General features: G+C 47.1%; 1 protein-coding gene across 1 annotated transcript; it reads left to right on the forward strand.

Annotated features, from left to right (window-relative positions):
- Nucleotides 1-17,210: 17,210 nt before the first annotated feature.
- Emp1 (epithelial membrane protein 1) lies at nucleotides 17,211-21,146 on the forward strand. Its single transcript, XM_051173202.1, has 4 exons — nucleotides 17,211-17,321; nucleotides 19,596-19,692; nucleotides 19,797-19,937; nucleotides 20,950-21,146. The coding sequence occupies exons 1-4, from the start codon at nucleotides 17,244-17,246 to the stop codon at nucleotides 21,114-21,116; spliced, it is 483 nt and encodes a 160-aa protein (XP_051029159.1). The 5' UTR covers nucleotides 17,211-17,243; the 3' UTR covers nucleotides 21,117-21,146.
- The last annotated feature ends 1,476 nt before the right edge of the window (nucleotides 21,147-22,622 follow it).

Consider the following 22,622-nt stretch of genomic DNA (forward strand, 5'->3'; position numbering starts at 1 on the left):
GCATGTATGTATGCATGCATGCATCTATCTATCTATCTATCTATCTATCTATCTATCTATCTATATCTATCTCTTTAAAATATATCAGCACAAATATTTAGATCTCTCTCTCTCTCGTGTGTGTGTGTGTGCATGTGTAAAAACTCAACACATTTAACATTTCTCTCCAAACCTAAACATCTCTAAGTGCACAGGACGGTGAGATTTATTAGGTCTGTGTGGGAAGCCACAGTGGCTACTTACATGGGTTGCAATGTAGGAGGCAGATTTCTGGGTGCCCTTCACTGCCGGGCAGAAGAGAAACTAGGGTCCCCTGCTGCGCCTGCCTTCAGAGACCCTCCCTCCACGCTCAGGCCCCAGGTTCTCTTTTTAAAAATGCAACCAGCACACATTCTCCTCCATGTGTTCAGGACTTGACTCCTGGAACCTAGCTCTCCTTTACACTCTGCTGAAGAGAGAGCCTTAAACTGGCAGAAGGTATTAAGTTAGGGGGGCTCACAGACTGATGTCTCAGGGTTCGGGCCCAGTCTCCTCTCCCTCCCCCAAGGCTTGGGCTGTGCAGCTCAGGGGCCCCAGCCCACTGCTGGAAGGGCCTTCTCCCAGACAAGCATTTTCTTTTTTAATTATCAAATGAGTGCTGGTAGAGTGGGAGGTGAGGAAAAACATGAGAAACTGATGTAATCTTTGTCACATCATCAGTTTTTAATGAAAACATCTAGAGTTTTACCTTTACAGGGGAGGAATTCCATTCTCAAGCATTTGTGAAGAGGGAAGTATTCAATCAGTGTGTGTGTGTGTGTGTGTGTGTGTGTGTGTCCACTGAAATGTACTTACAGCTTTACCACCTAACTTAATCAACATTCTGTCGGCTGTCTGCTGCCCATCCCTTTCTGTCTTTTTATGGAATTTCAGTTCCAAGAGGGCAGGAATTCAGTCCAGTTCTCCAGCCCACTTCTTAGCTGGGCCCTGGGAAGGCTGCTGCATAGTAAATATTGATTGGACAAATGGGTGAGTAAGGAGAGGCATGCAATGGGTTGGAAGATGTCAGGGTTCCAGAATAATGGCAGCAGGGCTCCTGGGGGCCTGGCAGCTGCAGCAACTTCTGTACCTTCTGAGGAGTCACTTCTGCTATTTAGGTATGTGTTCAGGGAAGTAATCATTGTAGCTGATATTGAATGACTACTGTGCACAAACAACCTTGTAGGTTCTATATCATTCATTCATTCATTCATTCATTCATTCATTCATTCATTCACTCATTGTCTCACGTATCCCAGGCTGGCCTCAAACTCACCTTAAACTTGTGGTTCCCCTTCTATTACCAACCAATTGCTGGCATTTTAGGTGTCACCTTGTCTACATACATTTATTTTTATTTCAGCTCCTCTCTCTCTCTGTCTTTCTCTCCGTCTCTGTCTCTGTCTCTCTCTCTCTCTCTCTCGATGGTCTCATCCAGTAGCCCACACTGGCTTGGGACTCATTATGTAGCCCAGGATGACCTTGAACTCATAGCAACCCTCCGGCCTCAGCCTCTCAAATGTTTCTGGCATGGTCCGCCACAACTTGCTGCTACATTTATTTCCTGCGGAAGGTGTACACCAGGCTTCTACTGCTCCCATTACATGCAGAAGGAAGCCGGAAGGGAAAGTTTAAGTACTTCGAAGTCATACTGCTAGTAAGGAGAGCTGGAATTAGATGGAGGCACCCAGGACTTGAACCTCCTTGGTGAGGTGGCAGAGATGTGGGATCAGAGGACCCTGTAGACACCCCAGCCCCTACTCCAAGATTAAAACAGAAATGGTGCTGGGAGGCAGCTTGATGGGCAGGTCCCTGTCAGGCTTCACAAAGGCCACCCGTGGAACAAGGTCCAGATGGTTATCACAAGAAGATTGGAGTGCAAAGTCCTTAACTCGAAGACTTCCTCCAGCAATGCATACAATCTGTAAGGGCAAGAGAGCACAACTGAAGATTCAGGATTGCGTGCTGTCAATCAGTGCCCCTACATCCAGAGCGTGCTGGGGTGCTGTTCTGTCTCATATTCATGGGCCTCATCCCACTGCCTCCCACAGGTCAGGGCAAGAGGGTCAGGCAGGGGAGTCACTGAGAAATGCATGGGACATTTTCTGGTGATGAGCAGTCGCTGGCGCTGGCGTGAGTGATGGGGGACGAAGGGAATCCTGTCTGACGATTAGCTGGGGTTTTAATGAACACAGGGCTGTCCCTGGCCCCGCCCCTTCTCCTCCTGACCCTAACCTGTGTTTTGCTATGTCCGTAGCAACCCAGTCTCCTTTCTGGGGAGCAGAAATGGGCTTCAGTAAACAGATCTATTTGTGTGACTCCTATTACTCATTCGAAGCAATGTCACTCCCTTTTTTCCACTGTGGTCTGTGTGTCTGACTCAGAGGGAGCTACAACAGGGTTCTTTGAATTGATGGCTCACTCCCAGCCACTTCTGACTGACTGCCAACTTAGCAGGGCGTAGCTCACCAACTTTTTTTTTTTTTTTTTTTTTTTAATCCAGACTGATTCATAGAAACTCCTTTAAAACAGAGGGAAAAGAAACCGCCCATCACACACCCCAGCACACCAGCCCAGGAAACTTATAACCTCGGGAGGCAGGTCCCTCCCCTCACTGTGGCTGCATACCTCCCGAAGAGCGGACCGGACCAGCAGCCAGCTCCACCACCACTCGAGGCATCTGCAGTCGCCTGACACTCCAGGTAGGACCGCTCCCACACTGGGGAAACTCTGCATGCGGGCCCGGCTCCGTCCTTTCCGCCGTTTAAGGGCTTTGGAGCTGTTCTCTTATTTTCTTTGCTAACCTTCTACAGCTTTCAAAAAATCAGAGTCCTTGAAACTTCTAGCTCAAAGTAGTGGGGAAATCTGGGACATCAGCTGGCTCCGTGTAATCACGCTCTTTCGCTGCTATCTGGATTCTTGCTCCCGAGGATGTGGAAGGGACAAGGACTTTGGAACAACCTGAGTGGAATGTTCTTTATGGAGGAAACTCTTCCGTGCCTTTAAAACGCATGGAAAACAAGCTTGAAAGATGTTGCTAAACCTTCCGTTTTGATTTAAATTGCTTGGAGGTGAAATTTAGAAGGATAATATCTTATGAGGACACTTCATCCCCTCTCACCCCTTTTTTCTTTCTACGAAGGTTAAATGCAATAGGTAATCTCTGAAAAGCAAGTTTCTTTTTGCTTTGTGGGTTGTTTGTTGGTCTTTTAGGCTTTGGGGTGTTTTTGGATAAATACCTGGGTTTCAGTTTGTTTTTGCTATTGCATTTGCCGTCCCTTCTTGTCTGTTCGGGTCTGTTTAAGTATTTTATTTCTTCCTTTCTCTCCTACCCCCACCCCTCCAACAGGATGGGAAGAGGGGATTGGTTTGTTTAAAGAAAAACCGTTAGGGAAACAGAGGCAAAGGGTGTTTCAAATAAAACTTGGGAGGGGTTGATTTTGGTGGGACGGGAAGACTGGCGTGGATTCCGGAATCTTTGGCCAGATGTGGGGGTGGGGGAAGAGAAGGCAGCGGTGGGAGAGGGTGGGGCTGGGCGACTTCTGGCATTCCTGTAAAGCGGTAGAGTGGCTTTGTGCTTCTACCCCAGCCAGCTGCATTTCAGAGCCAACAACAAAGATCTATCAGAATCGATTAAAAAAAAAAATTCTGAGTGGTCGTGGAACTTTCCAGCAAGGTCGTATGGGATATTTAGTGTATTACTTTTGCCCCAAGTACTGTATAACTACAAACCCACGTGCTCAATGCAAAATGAACCAAGGCACCCGACTCTGTTTGCTTTTGTTTTTATTAGCTTTTGGTTGAATGTCTGTGGAGGTGTGGTTCATTTCAACACAGATGTGGGGTTTTTTTTTTCCCCCCTCTCGTAAACAAGCGTGAGGAGAGTGACAGGATTCAGCTTGCCTGTGAAGTGTGGCGCCTTTTTCTTCAGAAATGCTGGTCGCTGGTTGGAAGAGAAAATTTAAATCAGTCTGTGCGTGAGTGGTCCAAAAAGTCTTTGTGTAGCTCCCCCTCCCCCCCAAGGTGGGGGGGGGGGATGAGTGAGCGCCAGGAAGGCTTCTCAAGACTTGGGGAACAACTGCCTTTGCTTCCAATGTTTATTACTTCCAGACTGCATGGGTGTGAACGAGGGAAGCCGTTGTTCAGCCCACAGCCACAGTTTCCTGTGAAGATTGAACACGATTTTTTTGCAGTTCTGATCTGATCGAAACTAGCCAACCCTGACGGAATAAGTCAGCAAAAGAGAAGAGCGGAGGGGTAAACTGGCACAAATGGACGGCCTCTGGAGCTGTCTTAAATCCCATTGTCCCTTGATAAACGAGAATATAATGCTTTGTGCCTCCCCCCCCCCCCCCGCGTCCCGGTGGAGAACAATTTCTTTAAAAAAAAAATTCACTGCTTGAACTCCTACTGTTTTCCCTCCAAGTAGTGGGAGAGTCCCCGGGCTGGGAGCTTTTCTAGGCTCTAAGTCTTTTACCATCCTGGAAAGGAGGCTTAGTTGCTTCCCTCCCCCTCCTCTCTTCCTCCATCCCCTCCCCCACCGTGGCTTCCCACCCTCTGGCGGCTCCAGTTTCACCCCGAGTCTGCAGAGTAGGGCGGAGGCAGAGCACTGTCCTGGGCTGCTGGACATCCGGTCTGGCACCCCTGTGAGAGAGCCCCCAGATTTTACATTGCTTCAGGCTATTAAACTGTCCTGGGAGTTGGCAGAAGGCCATCAAGGTCCAGCTGGATCAGATCATGTCCTAAGACCACTGTAAAGGCCAGCAGCAGGGGCAGCCCGCTGCCAGACTATAGACGGCTGTCCCCAGACCTTGAGAAAGGTTGGCTGGCTTCCTCACCCATCTTCGCTCTCCTCTGGAGACAAGATTAGGCCAGTCTCCAGCCCTGAGGAAGGACTCCACGGAGGCTGACGGGAATGCAGGGCCTCTTGCTGGTTTCTAGCTGGCTTTGGGACTGTGCTGTGAGAAGCAGAGCGCATTTCCATGGAGGCAAAACCGACTTTCTGTAGCCTCTGCAGAACTGGAAGGGGTCCCCACCTGGGATGTGGCCACAGGAAGAGACCCATGATGACTTAGATCTGTTCCTTTCTATTCTTCATTGCATGCATAGAATCATAAATTTGGAAGTTGGACATGATAGTTCAGACCTGTAATCCAAGGACTCAGTGAGCTGAGGCAGAGGGTTTGCGAAGGGTCCCGGGGGCCAACCTCGATACATAGTGAAACTTTGTCTCAAAAACAAAACAACTACAGAGATGGGAAGCTAATCTTATTCTCTTAGTGCACGCAGAAATCTAACTTCTACGTCATTACTGCCCATGGCTCATAGCTTCCTGGGACACCATGGAGGGGGCATGCATAGCATACGCACCTCAGAATGTACACCTACACGCATCCTTCTTTGCTGGACAGCAAATCACATCCCACAGAGTTTCTGAAACTCAGCACAAATGGCTTCCCTGAAAGTTCTTGTTTTTTTAGGGCCTGGAAAAAATAAAAAACAAAACGTTTTTTATTCTGGTTCTGCTGTTGCCCCATCCAACTCTCCATACTCCTGTTCTTCTGGATACTTCACCTTTATTTAATGTTTAATTAGTTTGGCTCGGTGGAGTGTCATTACCCACACTATCATGCTTTATTCTTTCCTTTATTTATTTTTATTTTATGTGCATTGGTGTTTTGCCTTCATATATGTCTGTGTGAGGGTGTTGTGGATCCCCCGGAACAGGAGTTATAGACAGTTTTGGGTGCTGGGAGTTGAACCCAGGTCCTCTGGAAGAGCAGCCAGTGTTCTTAACCACGGAGCCATCTCTCTAACCCCTTTTCTTTGTTTTTTTTTTTTTAGACACAGGGTCTTACTGTGTGGCCATGGCTGTCCTAGAACTTGCTCTGTAGACTGGGCTGGCTTTGAACTTACAGAGTTCCACCTACTTCTGCTTCCTGAGTGCTGAGATTAAAGTCATATGCCACTGCCCTTAGCTCTTTGGCTTTGTGAGCCAACATCTCTCTATGAATGTCAGGCTAGGGCCTAGAATGTTCTCCATCCTTCTTCCTCAACTACCCCGAATGCTGGGGTTATGGTGTATACCACTATTGCTGCAGAAAGAGCATTTTGAAATATTAAAATTATCCATCTGGTCAAATCATTCCTACACACTGATAATGAGCTCTTTTATTTTCTAAGCACATGGCTATGATCTTTTTCTGTAATTTACTACGTCTGAACACATAGCTACCTGACACGTTCTCAGAGGCCTTCTGGGACTTTTATATGCATGTGGAGTGACAGATCCAGGGCTGCTGTCCACTGGGTCATCATTAAATCAGCCCTATTCCTGAAGCATGGCTTCCAACAGCCTTTGGGGGATTGTCCCTGATTTGGTCTACAGATCGTGTAGTGTATACCTGCACACTCTTATAACCTGGTGTGGCTATGTATACGGTGAATATTACCAAATACCCACTCCTTGAAGGGCTGTAGTTCTTGATTACTGTGGAACTAGAATTTTCTGGACTGAAGTCCTGCTTTTGGAATACTCTTCTCCAGTGACCCTTAATTTCTGGGTTGTCCTTGTTGTTCCTGAATCAAAGATCACACATGGGCCCATTCAGGGTCTCCTTGGATGACTAACACCCATTTCCTAAAAGTAAGTCCCCAAGAAGACTCTGTGACACTTCAGTCCCTGGTACCCTGGCTTGTGAAACACTTCCCTCAATTTGATGGGGTGGAGTCCCTGACAATGAAGGACAAAGAGAAAAATACAAACTCCAACTTCAGACTCTTCCTTTAAAGCAAAACATCAGGGGTCAATGTTTTCTTCCCTGCTATGGAAAAGAGCCTTTCTCGTACCAGAAGAGATTCCCTATTGCCAGTGTTCTTGGCTTTAAGAAGCTGGGCTGATTCAGGCTTAGCTGAGTTTCTTCCGTGGAGTCTTCTGTCAAACAGGCAGCCGCAATCCAGCACTGTTGGCACATGTTGGAATTGTGTCCATAATTGTCGGGAGGATGTGAGATGACTGGGTAGGTAGATGGGGCTGTGGTCTTGCCTTTAATCTTCTCTGTGATCAGAAACAAGTCACTAAGAAATGAGGAAGAAACAGCTTGGCCACCAAGACAGCCAAGGCTCTGAAAAAAATTTAAAAACCCACCACTTGTATTTTCAGAAATCCCTTGAGTTTACACCAATGGCTAACTTAGTCCATAAAAGTTAATATAATGGAACTAGGGGCTAGAGATTCTGCCCACTGGCAGTGTGCTTGCCTAGCATGTGCATGGCTCTGCATTCATTTGCAAGCACTGGAGAGAGGGGGGTGGTGGTGGTGGTTTGTGCTGCCCTTGCTGATCCAAGATTCCCTGGGCACAGTATTCAAAGAACTCACCTGAAATAGCTCTAGACATCACCACCGAGCACATGGGAAGAAGGAAGAGTTTGGTTAGTTTATGAAACAAAGGGTACCATCTTGGAAGGGGCCTGTGAAAATATCAGTTCACTAGGAGAGAAGTCAGGTTCAGAACTGGACCTGGTCCTGAGGAAGACACTGCCCTCTTCCCAAGGTACAGGCGTGGCTTGCAGGTGTGGGTAGTAGGGGCAGAAGGGGACACACTAGGAGGAAAGGGAAGGTTAGAGAAGCCAAGGGGAGTGACAGGGAGTGGGCAGATGGCTGTGTTTGGGGATGAGGCAAGCAGAAAAGCCTAGAAAGAGTCAAGCAGTGATAGAAAGACAGAAAGTAAACAGGCAAGGAGACACAGCAAGGCTGTTCTTACTTCTGACTTCTCTTGATAGCTGCCCACACTCGCTGTCCCTCATGAAGGTCTTTTTCTCCTCTTCGTTTTGGTGAGGTTGATGCACACTTGGGGCAACTGGTTTTCATGGGAAGCATTCGGGTGTGTCTCCATTGGGAAGGGTCAGATGAGAGAGGGGAGTCTGAGAGGAGGGAAGGGGAGAAAGCTTTGATAAATTACAATGTCCACAAAACTCCACAGCTGAGCCCAGGAGCGTCTCTTTGCTCATAGCTGCTTCCTGAGCTTCTACGGGGAGGGGCCTCTGCCAGTGCTGAGGGCGTGGCCCATGATTGAAGATGGGAACCGGTCTCAGGGCTGGCAGTGAGGGGTTTGAACGGGCCAGCTGCCTATACAGGGTGCGCCTTAGAAAGCAGTGTGACAGGAAGAAGCAGTGGCCTGTGAAAGACACTTTGTGTACACCATTGGGACTATTAGGAGGGGCCGTCCGACTCTGATCATCTCAAACATTGTGGGAGGAACAGAGCCACTAGTAACTGTCAAACCCTCAGACAAGAGCTGAGTGTGGCACCACATGCCTTTAGTCCCAAACACAGGAGAGGGTTGAGGCAGGGGTGCAGTGAGTTGAAGGCTAGTCAGGACTACATAGTGAACCTATCTCACAAACAAACAAAAATGAAGGGAGGGCCTGGGGAGATGGCTCAGTGGTAAAGCGCTCATCATATAATCAAGAGGATCTGAGTTTGATTCCCAGGGCCCACATGAATAGCCGGGTGTGGTGGTTTGGATCTGTAGTCTCGACTTTGGGGAAGAAGAAACAGGAGTTTCTTACAGCCAGCCAGTCTAGCTGAATCTTGAGTTCCAGGCCACTGACGAGACTCCATCTCATAAACAGGTGACAACAACTCTCTCTCTCTCCCTCTCTCTCTCTCCCTCCCTCCCTCTCTCTCTCTCTCTCTCTCTCTCTGTCTTTCTCTCCTCTCAGATAAAAGATAGAAAACCAAGCTGGAGATCTAAGATAGTGGCTTCATCCTAACTATGTTACCTAGGAGGTGGGGGTCAAAGGGCATGACTTAAAGACCCCAATACTTTCAACTCCAAGTAGCTAATTCCTCTGAAACTGACCAAAGCCAGCAGCCTGCCCAGCAGAGTTGGGGGCCCTGCTGTCCACAGCCCTCCTGCTCTCTCTCAGGCTTTGCTGGTTGAAGCATGTGGCTGCCATCTGCTGTCAGACGCACCCAGAAGCCTCCAGGGCCCAGCCACACCTTGATTTTTCTTACCAAACCCTAGTTATTATCGTGGCAACATCTCCCTAGAAGACAATCTGGCTGCAGGAATACTTCTCCTTTGTCAAGAACAGAAGGCAAGGAAGCTTCCTTCCTCACCCAGGGGACACCCTCCCCAACACTGGCCAGCTGCAGTCAGAGGGTGTGGGCTCAACTCAGGCCTCAGCCCAGGTCTGTCTCTGGGTTTCACAGATGGTGTCCAGATCCACCCACTCCATGGACATAATGGAGGACAAGCGGAAATAAGGGAGAGACGGGGTGGGTGTGGGGTGAGTGTCTCTGGGGATGCATCTGCAAAAACAATATTCATGCTATTTGCTTGCCTTTGCATAGTTTGGGCTCCCAGGCTGTAGAGAAGCCACAAGACCACCTCACTGGCCTGAGCCTTTCATGAATAAATATGACCTACAATATATTGTTTGCTTTGTGTGAGGCACAGACCCTTCAGCACTTACGCTAACCCTATGAGGTCCATGTGTGACCCCTTAAAAATTTTTTGAATTTAGAGTCTGTGTTCTTTATCACTTGGGACTCTGCTTCCCTAGACTTCACCAAGCAGACAGGTTTGGCAAAATCCTTCAGCTCTGGTCATTAACCAGATAGAATGTTGGTTGGAATTGGCCTCCCTTTCTAATTGGAGCTCCCTCCCTCCCTCCCTCCCTCCCTCCCTCCCTCCCTCCCTCCCTCTCTCTCTTTCTCTTCCTCTGCCTTTCTGATAATTTTCTTCCCCCTTCCTCTCCTTTTTTCCTTCCCACTTCTCCTTCTTTCTCGTTCCGCGTCTTTTTCCCTTTCTATCCCCTCCCTCCCTTCCTTTCTCTCTTCCTGTGTCTTTCCCTCCCTCTTCTCCTTCCTCCTAACAGGACCTTTTGTTCTTCAAGCTTACACCTTGGTTCTGCATTCTAACTATGTGTGACAGTCCGTACAGGCAGGCTGCATTCACCCCTGCATGCACTATTTATCACGGCTGCCTTTGTAGATGGTGGTCCCCTTGGCTCCCAGACCATGAAGAAGCAGCTGTTTCCCGGAATCATACAGTTCCTTGCTTCTTTCACTACTCAATTGCTGATGGCCACAGAATCTATCAGACCTTGAAGCATCAGCCCTACTGTGAGATGCACAAAGCCAAGGGCAACCTGCAGTGTTTCCTTCCCACACTGAACATCCCATACCAGAAGCAGTAAGACTTGGTGTTTTAGGATCCCTGCACCCTGTTTCCCACGCAGTGATGCATGCCTCCCTTTCCATCCCTATGTAAAAACAATGCTGAGGATGGAAAAGTACACATGACATAAAACAACAATAACAATGGCCAGGAAAGCTCATCCAAGGTCCCATCCACTCAGCCTGCCTTTAATCCCAGCCTTTCCCTCCTCCAGATACATCCTCCACACTGCTCCCCAAGGGCCGAGCTTCCTCTTGTGTTTGCTTTTATGTCCCATGCACATCTATTTTGCCAACTAAAATGATCCTCAATGGGAATACAAACACTTCCGAACCCAAACCGCAGCATGAATGGTCTCGATGTGGAGGAGGGCAGACAGACTCCCCTGCTACCCTTCAGTGTCCTTAGGAAGCCCAGGTAGCCTCAGTTTCATTTCAGATGTCACATTGTGGAAGATGTGCACAGTCGGGGCTGACTCATGAAGATCACATGACCTAACCCCTGTCAAAGCAGCTTAACCTTCTTCCCTCCTGTGTTGCAGGAAGTGCCGGGTCTTCGATCAGATGGTGAGAAAGCTTTCACCCCAATTTGCAGTTAGCCTGAAGAAGATGGGAATTTCAGCCGTAGAATAGCATTGGCCAATGGAAGAAGGCCCTAGGAACAGAATAATCTCAGGACTGGGTTGTGCCTTGGGTGTGCGTGCGTGCGTGCGTGCGTGCGTGCGTGTGTGTGTGTGTGTGTGTGTGTGTGTGTGTGTGTGTTTCATGCAGCACAGTCTCACCTTGAAACTACAATGTAGCTGCTTTGGGTGGCTGAGCCTCCTACTTCTACTTCCTAAGTGCTGGGATTGCACATGTAGATGCTGGGGATTGAACCAAGGGTTTCCTGAGTGCCAGGCAAGCACTATTTTTTGTTTGTTTGTTGGGACAGGGACTCACTATGTAGCTCTGACTATCCTGGAACTAACTCACTATGTAGACCAGGTTGGTCTTGAACTCACAGAGATCTATCTGCCTGTCTCTGGCTCCCAAAAGCTGGAATTAAAGGTGTGTGCCAACATGCCTGGATTAGGCAAGCACTCACTCTTGTAAATTGAGTTATACCTGAATTCCATGGGCTGCTTGTACTGTTGGAGAACTTTTCTAATAGGGTCTTGATAGGTAGTTCTCCAGGATAGGAAGAGTTTAAGTGTGATTTGCACAGTTCTTCAGGTTGAGTGTGTAGATGAGTTTGTTGGCTTTGTTAAATGGAAATAAATAACAGGAAGTTTGTGTATAATAAGATGTCCAATCCATACTTGTAGTGATGTGCCAAATAATTTATAAAAATTATAGAGGACTAAAGTATATGCTACATTAAAAGAAAGAGAGATGCTCTGGAAAGATGACTCAGTGATAAAGAACATTGGGTGCTTTCCCAAGGGACCTGTGTTCAGCACCCAGCACCCACTGAGCGGTGGCTCACAGTTGTTTGTAACTCCAGGGGATCTGGAGCCATTTTCTGGCCCCTGCCAGACACATTCAGGCAAAACATTCATACACATAAAATACAAAAATACAAAAAAAAAAAAAAAAAAAAAAAAAAAAAAAAAACCAAACCCAAAACTAAACCAAACCAAACCAAACAACCAACCAACCAAATAAAAAACAAAGGAGATATCTGTATCCCTTATAAGTAAGGCCTTGAGTCACTCTGCTGTGATTTTTTTTTTTTTTTCCATTTTTCCATTCAGCCGGGTGTTGGTGGTGCACACCTTTAATCCCAGGCAGGTGGCAGAGGCAGGTGGATCTCTGTGAGTTTAAGGCCAGCCTTGTCTACCGAGCTTCAAAGCAATACAGAGAAACTCTGTCTTGAAAAACCAAAACCAAACCAAACAAACCCCCCTCCCAAAACAAAAAACAAACAAACAAAACCCTACTCATTTCACAGTTCATTTATTTGTTCATTAATTAATGAGGTTTATCCGGTACCTGTCATAGACTCTGCCCTTAGGAACTCAGATTCCTCAGGGCGGGGGAGCCAAACATGTCCATAAAGAGTCCTGTCATTAGACAGGGTACCATTAGTGCCTTTATTAGGACTGAATAAAGGCTATAACATTAACAGGAAGGGGGAAAAAACTACTCCAGACCTCTGGAAAGAAGGAGGAGGCAGAATTTGAGCTTGGGTGTGAAAAATTAATAGGCCATTAACTCGGGGAAGGGCATAAAAGCAGCTTTTACTTCTGGAAGTTGAAGTCCCAGGATTCCAGGCGTTGCTGTCTGGAGTCTCGTTTCCTGGGACTGCTTCTCGTCCCAGCTGTGAAAGGACAGAGGTTTGTAGGTTGAGAAGGGACATGGTTGGATAACTTAATACCAGTCCTGAGAATGCATGGAGAGGGGCAGTTTAGAGAAGGAGTAGTGTGAGGAGCTGATGCCAGCATCCAGGCTAGGACCCTGACAAAGCGGTAGAGGGAAATAGATAATACAGGTAGATACAGATGATACAAGTAGACTCCCGCTTGACTGTGATGAACTGGCAGGAAACCAAGGAGAGGTAGAAATGGGAGCTGGACCATCATTGCTCTTCCCAATAATGAACTATCTTATCTTAGACTCTTATACACCCACCCATCCCCCAGAAAAAACTAAACTGGTTTCAGGCGGCCAGATCCGAAGACATGGTCCCGGGAAGCTTCTTGTACCATCTTGCCATCCATAGAAACCGTCTCATTGGTGAGAATCTCACCTGGTCTCAAATGGGTTGTAGAGCTCTGTACACTCAGGTGGGTAGCTCAGCACTAAGGAAGGAGGAGGATTGCCACAAGTTTGAGGCTACTTTGGACTACACAGTGATTTCCAGATACACTTGGCTCCAAGTCTTTGATTCCTAGTTTTCCCAATAGTTACTTCTTTCTAGTGTGGCCATTCATGTCTTTTGGTTGTTTCTGTTTCCTTTGACCCTGGCCACACCCATGCCAATCACACCATGCAGATGGGGAGATTGCTGTGCTTATGGGAGGGAAGGTTCAGGAAAAATATTCTTAGTGTTCGTTCCCATAAGCCACCACACTTCCAAACCTTTCAAAACATTGTGAATTGACCAGATGTGGTTGCCCGTGCTGGGGAGAGTAAAAAGCACCAAGGGGAGTCACATTCTTCGTATGAGAGTCTCCAACAACAGTTGGCACGCTTTGGGTCTGTCCATGCCAAAAAATCGGGAGAAAGGGAGGACTCCCATGGATCATTCAGAGCTGTGGTACCTCATCCATTGGGGATGAGGAATGTCTCATCCATTGGGGATGAGGAATGTGTTCTCCCCCGGAGAATGCTAACCACAGCATTTTGGAGGAATAGGAGGGAGAATTCCATTATTGCTCCAAGTGAGACAGATGCTGTAGCACTGTATGCTCTTGAAATTGTCTAAATGCTTCTAATAGTTCTGTTTGTTGGTTTTTGGCTTTGGTGGTGCTGAGGACCAATTCCAGGCCTCTGAACACACTAGGTAAGCACCGTCTCAGCCAGGTACATCCTGAGTCCAGACATGGTCTTAGTCTTTGAACAAGGAATGAGTCAATGGACAAGTTATGAAAGACCTTGGTGGGCGGAAGTCTCAGGAGCATGGACTTGGCTGTTTGCTATGTTCTCAGACACCCACACATCGGCTACTACTGGTAGTTTTCCATAAAGACCCTGAGGGTTTTTTCTCCCTCGATCAGTGGCCTCAACCTTCCCAGTGCGGTGACCCTTCAATACAGTTCTTCATGTTGTGGTGACCCCCAACCGTAAAGTTATTGTGCTGCTACTTCATAACTGAGATTTTGCTACCATTATGAATTGTAATGTAGGTGTCTGATATGCAACCCCTATGAAAGGGTCATTTGATTCCCAAAGGGAATCCCACAGGATGAGAACTACTGTCCTTGATTGAGTGGACAAGGGACAGGCTCTATAATGCAGAGGCTAGATAACCATGGGTGATCTAAGACAGAAATTTCAGAAAAGGTTCCATTGTGTTTCTAAGTATTTTGGAAGATGGATGCTTGAAATAATGGAACCTGTAGGTGTGGTGGCATGTACCTTTAACCCCAACACTCTGGATGGAGGCAGATGCTCCTTCGAGCCCAGTCTGGTCTACGAAGCAAGTTCAAGGACAGGCAGGGCTACACAAAGAAACCCTGTCTCAAAAAAACAAAAACAAAAAAACAAAAAAAAAACAAAAACAAAAACAAAAACAAAACCAAACCAAACAAACAAACAAAAAAAACAAACCCAAAAACCAACCAAACGAAATAGGAAGCCCCTATAAGTGGACAATGGACTTCACTGATAAAAGCTGACAAATACGGGGGAGTTAAAAAAGGAAGTTACGTGTATTATGCAGTAACTCCGCCTGAACAGCCTCCACAGCGCTGGACACAGCAGGGACAACCGTGTCCGGTTCATTAAGAACACTCAATGGTCTGAGCTATTTTGCTCCCTTGCCCTAGCGAAAAGACACAGCACCCCCTACCCAAGCTCAGGTAGAAGTACCTTTTTAGTTGGATTCCCCTCTCCTGCTCTCCTACCTGACAGTAGACAGAGGGCCTGTGCCGAGCTAAGACGTGAGCCTGAGTGGCTGGGCGAGGATGTGCCTCTAGGACATGGTGAGGGGGTCCCTGGATGAGACTGCAAGTAGAGTGAAACAAGGTGGACTCTGGTGGCTAGGGTCCCAGCGCATCCATCCCAGGAGACAGAAAGGCTCCCCAATCCCACCCGCCTGTCAGACAACTCCTTTAACAAGACCTCACTTGGTGGATTATATTCTGTTCTTGGCTCCTTAACCACTTCTCACCATAAGAAAGATATTTGTAAATTATAAACAAAAGGAACAAGAGGGTCATTAAAGGGTCGAGGAGGGTTGAGTACCCATTATGTAATTATCGTGATTTCCTGCCTTGAGCCAGCTTCATTCTGGAGGGGCAAACCTAGGTCAGCCGGTGTGTCAGAGGAATGGACTCAGAAAAATCTACCGTTCTCTGCTGACTCTGGACGGTGTGTTCTTAGGATTTTCCCCGACAGTTTCCAAGGACCAAAATTATTCTAGCCACATGCTGCCTGGTAAGATAGCCTGCCATGTCTTACTTTTTATGCTTGCCATGGGGCTGCCTGTGATTGAGTAACCAGATTGGGTTGGCAACTGTCATTCTGCTTCATAGGAGGAAAACATTAACAATAACAGCAATCCTGGCAACCCCATTATTAGTGCCCACCACAAGCTAGAGGCAGCACGAGGTATTTCACTTCTAGAATCCAGGTGAATCCTCACACTTCTGGGTGTTAATTGGCATCTTTACCCACACCCCCATCTGTGAGGAAACTGAGGCAGGGACCAAATCTCTTGGAATGATTCTAATGACCTCTAACTAAAAAACAAACAAAGGACAAAAATGCAAAACCTTTCCTCCACACATGGAGGTTTCGGAGGCATGCAAAAACTCCAGTAAAGGCACAGGAGACAGGATTCACACTGGAGGGTTCCAGTCTCACCCCAGAGGCAGCAGGAAAATGCCATCAACTCTGCCATTCACAGTTAAAGTGGACACGTTCTTTCTCTCCCTCACCACTCCCCCAAAGAGGAGGGAAGTAGCCAGCGGGGAACGGTCTTTGGAGAGAGGAAGCCAGCAGCCACAAAGAGCCCAGAACCCAGGTGTGCAGTAGATCCCGTTTGATTCTGCGGGCCCAATGAGAATTCGAGCAGAGATAAAAGACACCTGAAATGTCAGGATAATGGTAGTATCGGTGTTCTAATAAATACCCAGTGTAGCGTGAAAGTGGCTTCAGCACACTCAAAGCATCAATTAAGTCAGGCGGAGTGAGGGGAGGTAGCAAAGCAGGCTAAAAGCCACCGCCTAGGTTGGGGCCTGGGCAAGCACACACTCCCTGCCTAGAGGGTGAATAACCTCCAGGCCTTTCCTTTTGATGTCTCCCTGGGCTGGCTCTGCATCTAACTGTCCAGGCTGTGACGCAGATGCCACCGCAGACATAGTTCCTCCGTGAGTTCCCCTCACACTTCCTTTAGTTCCTAGTTTCTACGAGTAGTGGTCTCTGCTGAAATTATGGCTGAGAACTTTTGTTTACCCACACCCATTGTTAATTTATATTAGTTTCTGTTCTTCCGAACGGTGATTTATGCATCTGTTTGTCTTCTGGGCTGGGTACTGAGTGACTGAAGTTGTTCAAACAGCACACACGAGTAAAACGCACATCTGGTGTTATCTCAGGCTTTACACTTCTGAAACCCCAGAGCTGTCATGTTGAGCCATAGGAAATCTAACATTGCCCTAAACTCTGCTAGACAGCATCCCCACCAACAGGCAGGCAGGGCCAAAGGCTCAGGTGTTGCAAATATTAGTCTGGAGTGCTAAATCAGTAAGTGATCGGACCATTAGGTTGTCATAATATTGGATGCCAAAAAGCATGGTAATAATAGAAGTAGTATCTCTTGCATTTTATGTCTCATCCGGGATCAAATTAGTAGTCTATTTGCTCTATGGGCATTGAGTAATAGCGGCTTGTTCTGCAGAGCACATCGTTTCTATTCAGATTGCTGGGTGAGCATTTTGCTGGGAGCATGGGTGTTCCTTATGTAAAGTGGAATTGAATGGTGCTTCTGCAGGGTTCTGGAGATGCAGAACCCTTCTCAAAATTCAAAGCCCCCTTTTTAGCCTCTAAATCACAAACAAAACATTAGCAGTTGTTATAAAAATACAAGACTCTCTTTTTAAAAGGGGGGGGGGGAATTAAAGAGGCGAATCTGTGGGAAGAAAACAGAAGTGTGCATTTCTACATAGATGATGAGACATTTATTTAGGGTTATCAATCAGGTGAGGTGAAAGGCTGTTTTTAGGAATTTTTGACACAACTTTGAATCTTAAAAATGGTATCACTCGTCTCAGGTTAATAGAGAGCCCACGAAATGAAAAGGCGGGATTTGTCTTATATAGCATAACTGTAACCTTTTTGGTCTCTCCTGTCTTGTTTTCAGAACTCTCTGTTCCCGAGTCACTAAGAAGCCAAGATGTTGGTGTTACTTGCTGGTATCTTCGTGGTCCACATCGCCACTGCTATTATGCTATTTGTCTCTACCATCTCCAACGTGAGTCATACCTCTCGCTCATCCATCCATGGAAGGGTCTTCAGAATAGTTCTGCAAAACGTCAAGAAAAATGGGGGAGGGTAGTGCATGTTAAGTCACAGTGCACAGAGAGCGTCTAGCTTAGCCTGGGAAAGAGATCGAACACATACACCAAACAATGAAATACTCAAAGTGATTCTAGGGGTGCTGGGGGGGGGGGTGGGAAGTACAAGAAGGACCTTCAGCTTATTGAAGGGTCCTCTCTACCAAAGGTGGAGCTTGAGATGCATTTGGAGGGTGGGTAGTTGGGTGGGGCTCCACCCAGAGAAAGAAGGGAAGTTGAAGAAAGTATTTCCTGCAGGAGGGCTGGCAAAGGTACCCTGCAGAAATGTGTGACTAGAGGGTAGATGACTGTGAGAGAATACTGACCCCTAGTGGTCATTTTCAGCTCCCAAGTTGCTTGTATTGTCCTCCTCTTGGACTAAGAAGTTAAGTGACAGTAAGATTTGCTTGAAAGAGATGGAGGCAAAAGGTTCATGAGTTGAGGCCAGCCAGGGCTACGCATTTTTCTGGGTGTGGTGGCACAAGCTTTTAAAACCAGCACTTGGGAGTCAGGATCTAAGTGAACTTGAGGCCAGTCTGGTCCATGTGGTACGTTTCAGGACAGCCAGGACTACATAAAGAAACCCTATTTCAAGAAAAACAAAACAAAACAAAACAAAAACAAAGAAGTCGAAACAATCAATCATTAGATAGACAAATGATGACTCTAGAATGGGCTACAGTCCTTGCTGTGATTAAAGGGTGAATAGTTTCTGCTTGTTTTGTGTTGTTTTCAGAGACAGGGTTTCTTTGTGTGACCCTGGCTGTCCTGGAACTCACTATGTAGACCTAGCAGGCCTCAAACTTGAGATCCACCTACCTCGGCTTCCCAAGTGCTGGGATGAAAGTATGAATAGGCTTTCAAGTCCAGAGAGAAGGGCTTTGCGAACACCAGTGGGTGTAAATACAAGCTAGGCTGGTTTAGGTGCTATGAGAGAGGACTCAGCCCCTGCCTGTCCAGGTTTGTCATTTATCCATTCTGTATGCTGACTCCTAACCCGGGCTAACTTCAAATTGTCTTACAAGATGCCCATGTGCTCCATATCCACACTGTCAGCCCCTGAGTGGGGCTGAGCCAGTAGGCGATTGTGCATGCTTGGGCTTCCTGTTTCAGCATGTGCATATGTAGACAACACTCCACACTTATTTTCTATTTCAGAAAGGAGTTTTGTTTTTGGTTTAGGCAAGAAGGGATGCTGGCACCGTGGTAAACCTGGGGATGTACATTTTGGTCATTGTTGTGCTTTTAGCTGTTCCTACCTTGAAGCCCTTGATGCACTATTTTGATATGAAATGACTGTGTATGTTGTGGCAGTCCATGTCTGATCCTTCTGTATAGACTACCGAGTGGCCTATGCGCTACCAGATTCATTCTTGTTTGCCAAGTAACCCTCCTGTTTTTTAGTTGTCTCCAGCTGGACATTTTCCCTTTTGTGTTTTTGGTTTTTTTTCCTTTGAAGATTTATTTTTATTCTTAAAATGTGTGTGTGTATGCACATATGAGTGCAAATAAAGATGCTAGCACCCCAGACACTGGAGTTACAGGTGGTGGTAAACCTCCCAGTGTGGACGCTGGGAACCAAACTCTAATCCTTTTGCAAGGGTGGTAGATGTTCTCAATTGCTGAGTCAATTTTGTTGTTTTTATCTTTTGACACAGAGTCTCATGTAGTGTATGTTGACCTGAAACTTACTATCTGAGCTGACACCTTAAATCCCTGAGCCTCCTATGTCAATTCCAGGGTACTGGAATTACAGGCAGCTGCTACCAGGCCTGAGTTAACTGTTTTGTTTTTGTTTTTACCTCTTATTAGTTAGGCACTTAAATACACGTCTTTTAAAGTGTATTGTACATACTCAATGTTTGTTTTCTTATCCAGAGTCTTTGCTCCTTGGAACTTTAGAATTTTAAATCACTATGGTGAACTTTCTTCAGCCAAGTGAGCGTGCACGCACACACATACACACACACACATCATGAATAATGAAGTCCAAAGGGAAGGTGACTTCTGGCCCACAGTTCTGTCTCGGAACCTTTGTGACTTTGGATCTAATTGCTACAGGGAAACGAACATTAGCTGTATTTACAGTTGCATAAGGCGTCTTGGTTAAGATTTGGTCCTGACAGATGGCTTTGTTTTCTTCTGAAAGCAGAAGAGCAATTCTTAATTAACCCCATCTCCTCTGGTTTCAGGTCTGGATGGTCTCGCCTGATGTAAAATCCTCTGTAGGGCTTTGGAAGAACTGTACCAATGGTGACTGTGGTGGCTCCTTGTCATATGGCAATGAAGGTATGAGTGTAGACATCCATGCGGAGCCCACCATGGGTGTGGTCGGGAAGATGCATGTCCAGACTCTCCGGTTGTTTAATGCTCCTCTTGCCCTGTGTTTTCAGATGCTCTCAAGGCAGTGCAAGCCTTCATGATCCTCTCCATCATCTTCTCCGTGATTTCCCTTCTGGTCTTCGTGTTCCAGCTCTTTACCATGGAGAAGGGAAACCGCTTCTTCCTCTCCGGGTCCACCATGTTGGTGTGCTGTGAGTATCCAGGGCAGAGTCTATTTTACATGGGAGCTTTTTCTCCCCCCCTCTGCTGGGGACTGAACCCAGGACCTTGAAAGGCTAAACAGATACCTGACTACTGAACTATATACATCCTTAGCCATGCGTGCATGACATGTTTTACTAGACCTCACATCATCGTTCCTCTGTTCACTGCCTCAGATTAGCGCATGGCTGTGTGAAGCTGCCTTTGGCTCTCCTCTGCTCTAGTCATCCATCGATGACCTGCTATTGCCACTTGGATTGACAACCCACATCTGTTTAATTATTTCAAAGGCTAATCTCCCTAGGAGCCACCAGGTGGTTGGGCAGGATCAGTAGCCCCTCTACTGATGGTGGGGGTGAGAAGGTGGGAGTCCTCAGAAAGATGTAGCAACTGCCATGTCTCCATCTCCCCAGAAACACCTGGAGCATTAATCTAATTCATCTTTATCAACAGAAAATAGGGAGTCAGATATCAGAGTAAAAACCTGAAAAATCAGAGAAGCAGGTGGAGCTGCCACAGTCGATCCCTCCCTTCCTCCCCTTCCTCCATCCAAAGGGGATGGGATCCTTTCTCTACCCCGCCTTACAACTTCCTGTATGCTATCTGTCCTCGGTCCTCCAAACCTCTGTGGTCAGCTAGTGGCTAGTTCCACCCTCTGACTCCAAGCAAGCTTTATTTGACAGAACACAATCAAAATATCACATGACAATCACCCAGTTTGGTAAAAGGTTGTACTGTTCTCATGACGCCATACCTAGACATACCAGGGTGCAGGCGAGAAAGGCAGGCAGCCAGTAGGATGCTCCATGGTTTAATCTTCATTGCACGCAAACAAGTGTGGGTATGGGAGCCCAGATATTTCTCGCTCACCAACACACCATCAAGCCTGAATCTCGGCAAACCAAAAGACTGGCCTTTTAGGGACAGACGACTACAGGGAAATGGGATCGTTCAGAAAACAACACTTGGGTGCCAACCATGACAGTGCCTTTTCCCCTGCAGGGTTTTGCATCCTGGTCGGCGTCTCTGTCTACACTCACCATTATGCTCACCGTGAGATGAACTTAACCGCTAATGACCACCAAGGCTACTGCTTCATCCTGACCTGGATTTGCTTCTGCTTCAGTTTCATTATTGGCATCCTCTATATGGTCCTGAGGAAGAAATAAGCTGAACAAAGCTTATGGGGACTGGGGGAGGGAGGGGGGCTTGGGAGCGGGGAGGAGGAAATGGCTTAATCTGGGAGGGAAGCTGAAGTCATTGTGTAGGGGTAACCTACACAATGGGGGGAGGGGGGAGGGGAAGGGGAAGGACAGTGGGAGAGGCCCAAACCCAAACACTTCTGGGGGGGGGGAGTCTCTACTGCCAGGCACCTGCCCTTGGAAGAAAGTTGTTGGCTCCTATGCTGATGCTTTCTTGAGGCCACCAGAGAGTCCTCCTCTAGCCACCAAATATGGCTCCATCTGTCCTCAGTCAGTTACATAACGCCACTTGGGGCTTGACCAGCTGCCATACGGTACAAGTCCTGGCAAGAGCAGGTATTGCCTCTTTGTTGAGAAGGCTAAGCCTGGAGGCCACCCTGTCCCGTGACCTTAAAGCGAAGCACCAAATTCAGATTCCAAGTGCCTTTGGTGGCCAGGAAGCCACTGTCCCTCTTTGGTGGCCTTTCTGACAAAAGAACAGAGAGATGGTTTATAAGGCCAGATTGGTGGGATTGGCTTAACCAAGAATTAGAAATCTCTGCCCTGGAGGACTGGGAGAGATGCTAAGACAGGCAGAGGTGCTGTCTCTCATGGAAGCCTCCTGCTGGACTCTCACAGCCAAGGCAGCTTTTCTGGAGTTTCTCTAGATTCTTCAGAGCCCTACAAGCTATAGGGTCAAAGGGCATGCCCGCCACAGTGCTACAGTAGGGTCGTGCTTTTTGGGATCCCCCCCCAAGTGCACATGAAGTTTCTTGTAAAAGTAACAGGTGAGGGGCATATGCGGCCCCTTACCAAGTGGCTCTGTTGAGTTTCCTCCAGATTAGGGAGCTTTGAGGAAGTTCCATCTAATGATGATCAACAGTGAGGCATGAAACATCTAAGTTCAGTGGTCACTGCAGCTCTGACCCTGGCTGGACTGGTCCCCTCTCAACGAACTTCCTCACACCATTTTCCAGATGAAGATAGCAATTCTGGAAGCCAGTTAAAGCATGCGCCAACCTAAACCAAAGAACAAACCCTGGGGGTGGGCGGGGAGGTGCTATCTGGTTATGGAGTATTAAACATACTGCATTTCAGTTATGATAAGAACAGAGTGCCTGCTCTCAGGGGGGAAAAACTTAAATCCTTTGAGATAGTAAGTCCAGGTGATGGGCAGATAGTTTCTTTTTAAAACAGGAGAAACTCTTGGGGAATCCAGTCAGATGGTAGCTGAATTGTTGGGGCAGCAGGGGTACACCTATGTAAGACTTAGAAGTAGTGTCATAGACCTGGTTCAGTGGGCAGAGCTCTGTCTACAGCAGCTATTTTAAGCCATCTCAGATTTCTGCCTAAAGGGCTTTCTGGTTAGGAACTGTTTCCTTTATTGCCCTTAGAAGATCACCCCTAGGAAGAGTCTGAGACATCTTGCCTACATTCTTTTTCCTAGGGATAACCTTACCCATTTCTTATACACATTTCTTTACTAGGGGGAGT

Source organism: Phodopus roborovskii, unplaced genomic scaffold (genome assembly GCF_943737965.1).
Source record: "Phodopus roborovskii unplaced genomic scaffold, PHOROB, whole genome shotgun sequence".
Taxonomy (NCBI): Eukaryota; Metazoa; Chordata; class Mammalia; order Rodentia; family Cricetidae; genus Phodopus; species Phodopus roborovskii.

Coding starts and splice junctions, on each gene's coding strand:
- Emp1 (XM_051173202.1), top strand. CDS start 17,244: ATGTTGGTGTTACTTGCTGGTATCTTCGTGGTCCACATCGCCACTGCT. Junction 17,322..19,595: donor TTGTCTCTACCATCTCCAAC/GTGAGTCATACC, acceptor CTCTGGTTTCAG/GTCTGGATGGTCTCGCCTGA. Junction 19,693..19,796: donor CTTGTCATATGGCAATGAAG/GTATGAGTGTAG, acceptor CTGTGTTTTCAG/ATGCTCTCAAGGCAGTGCAA.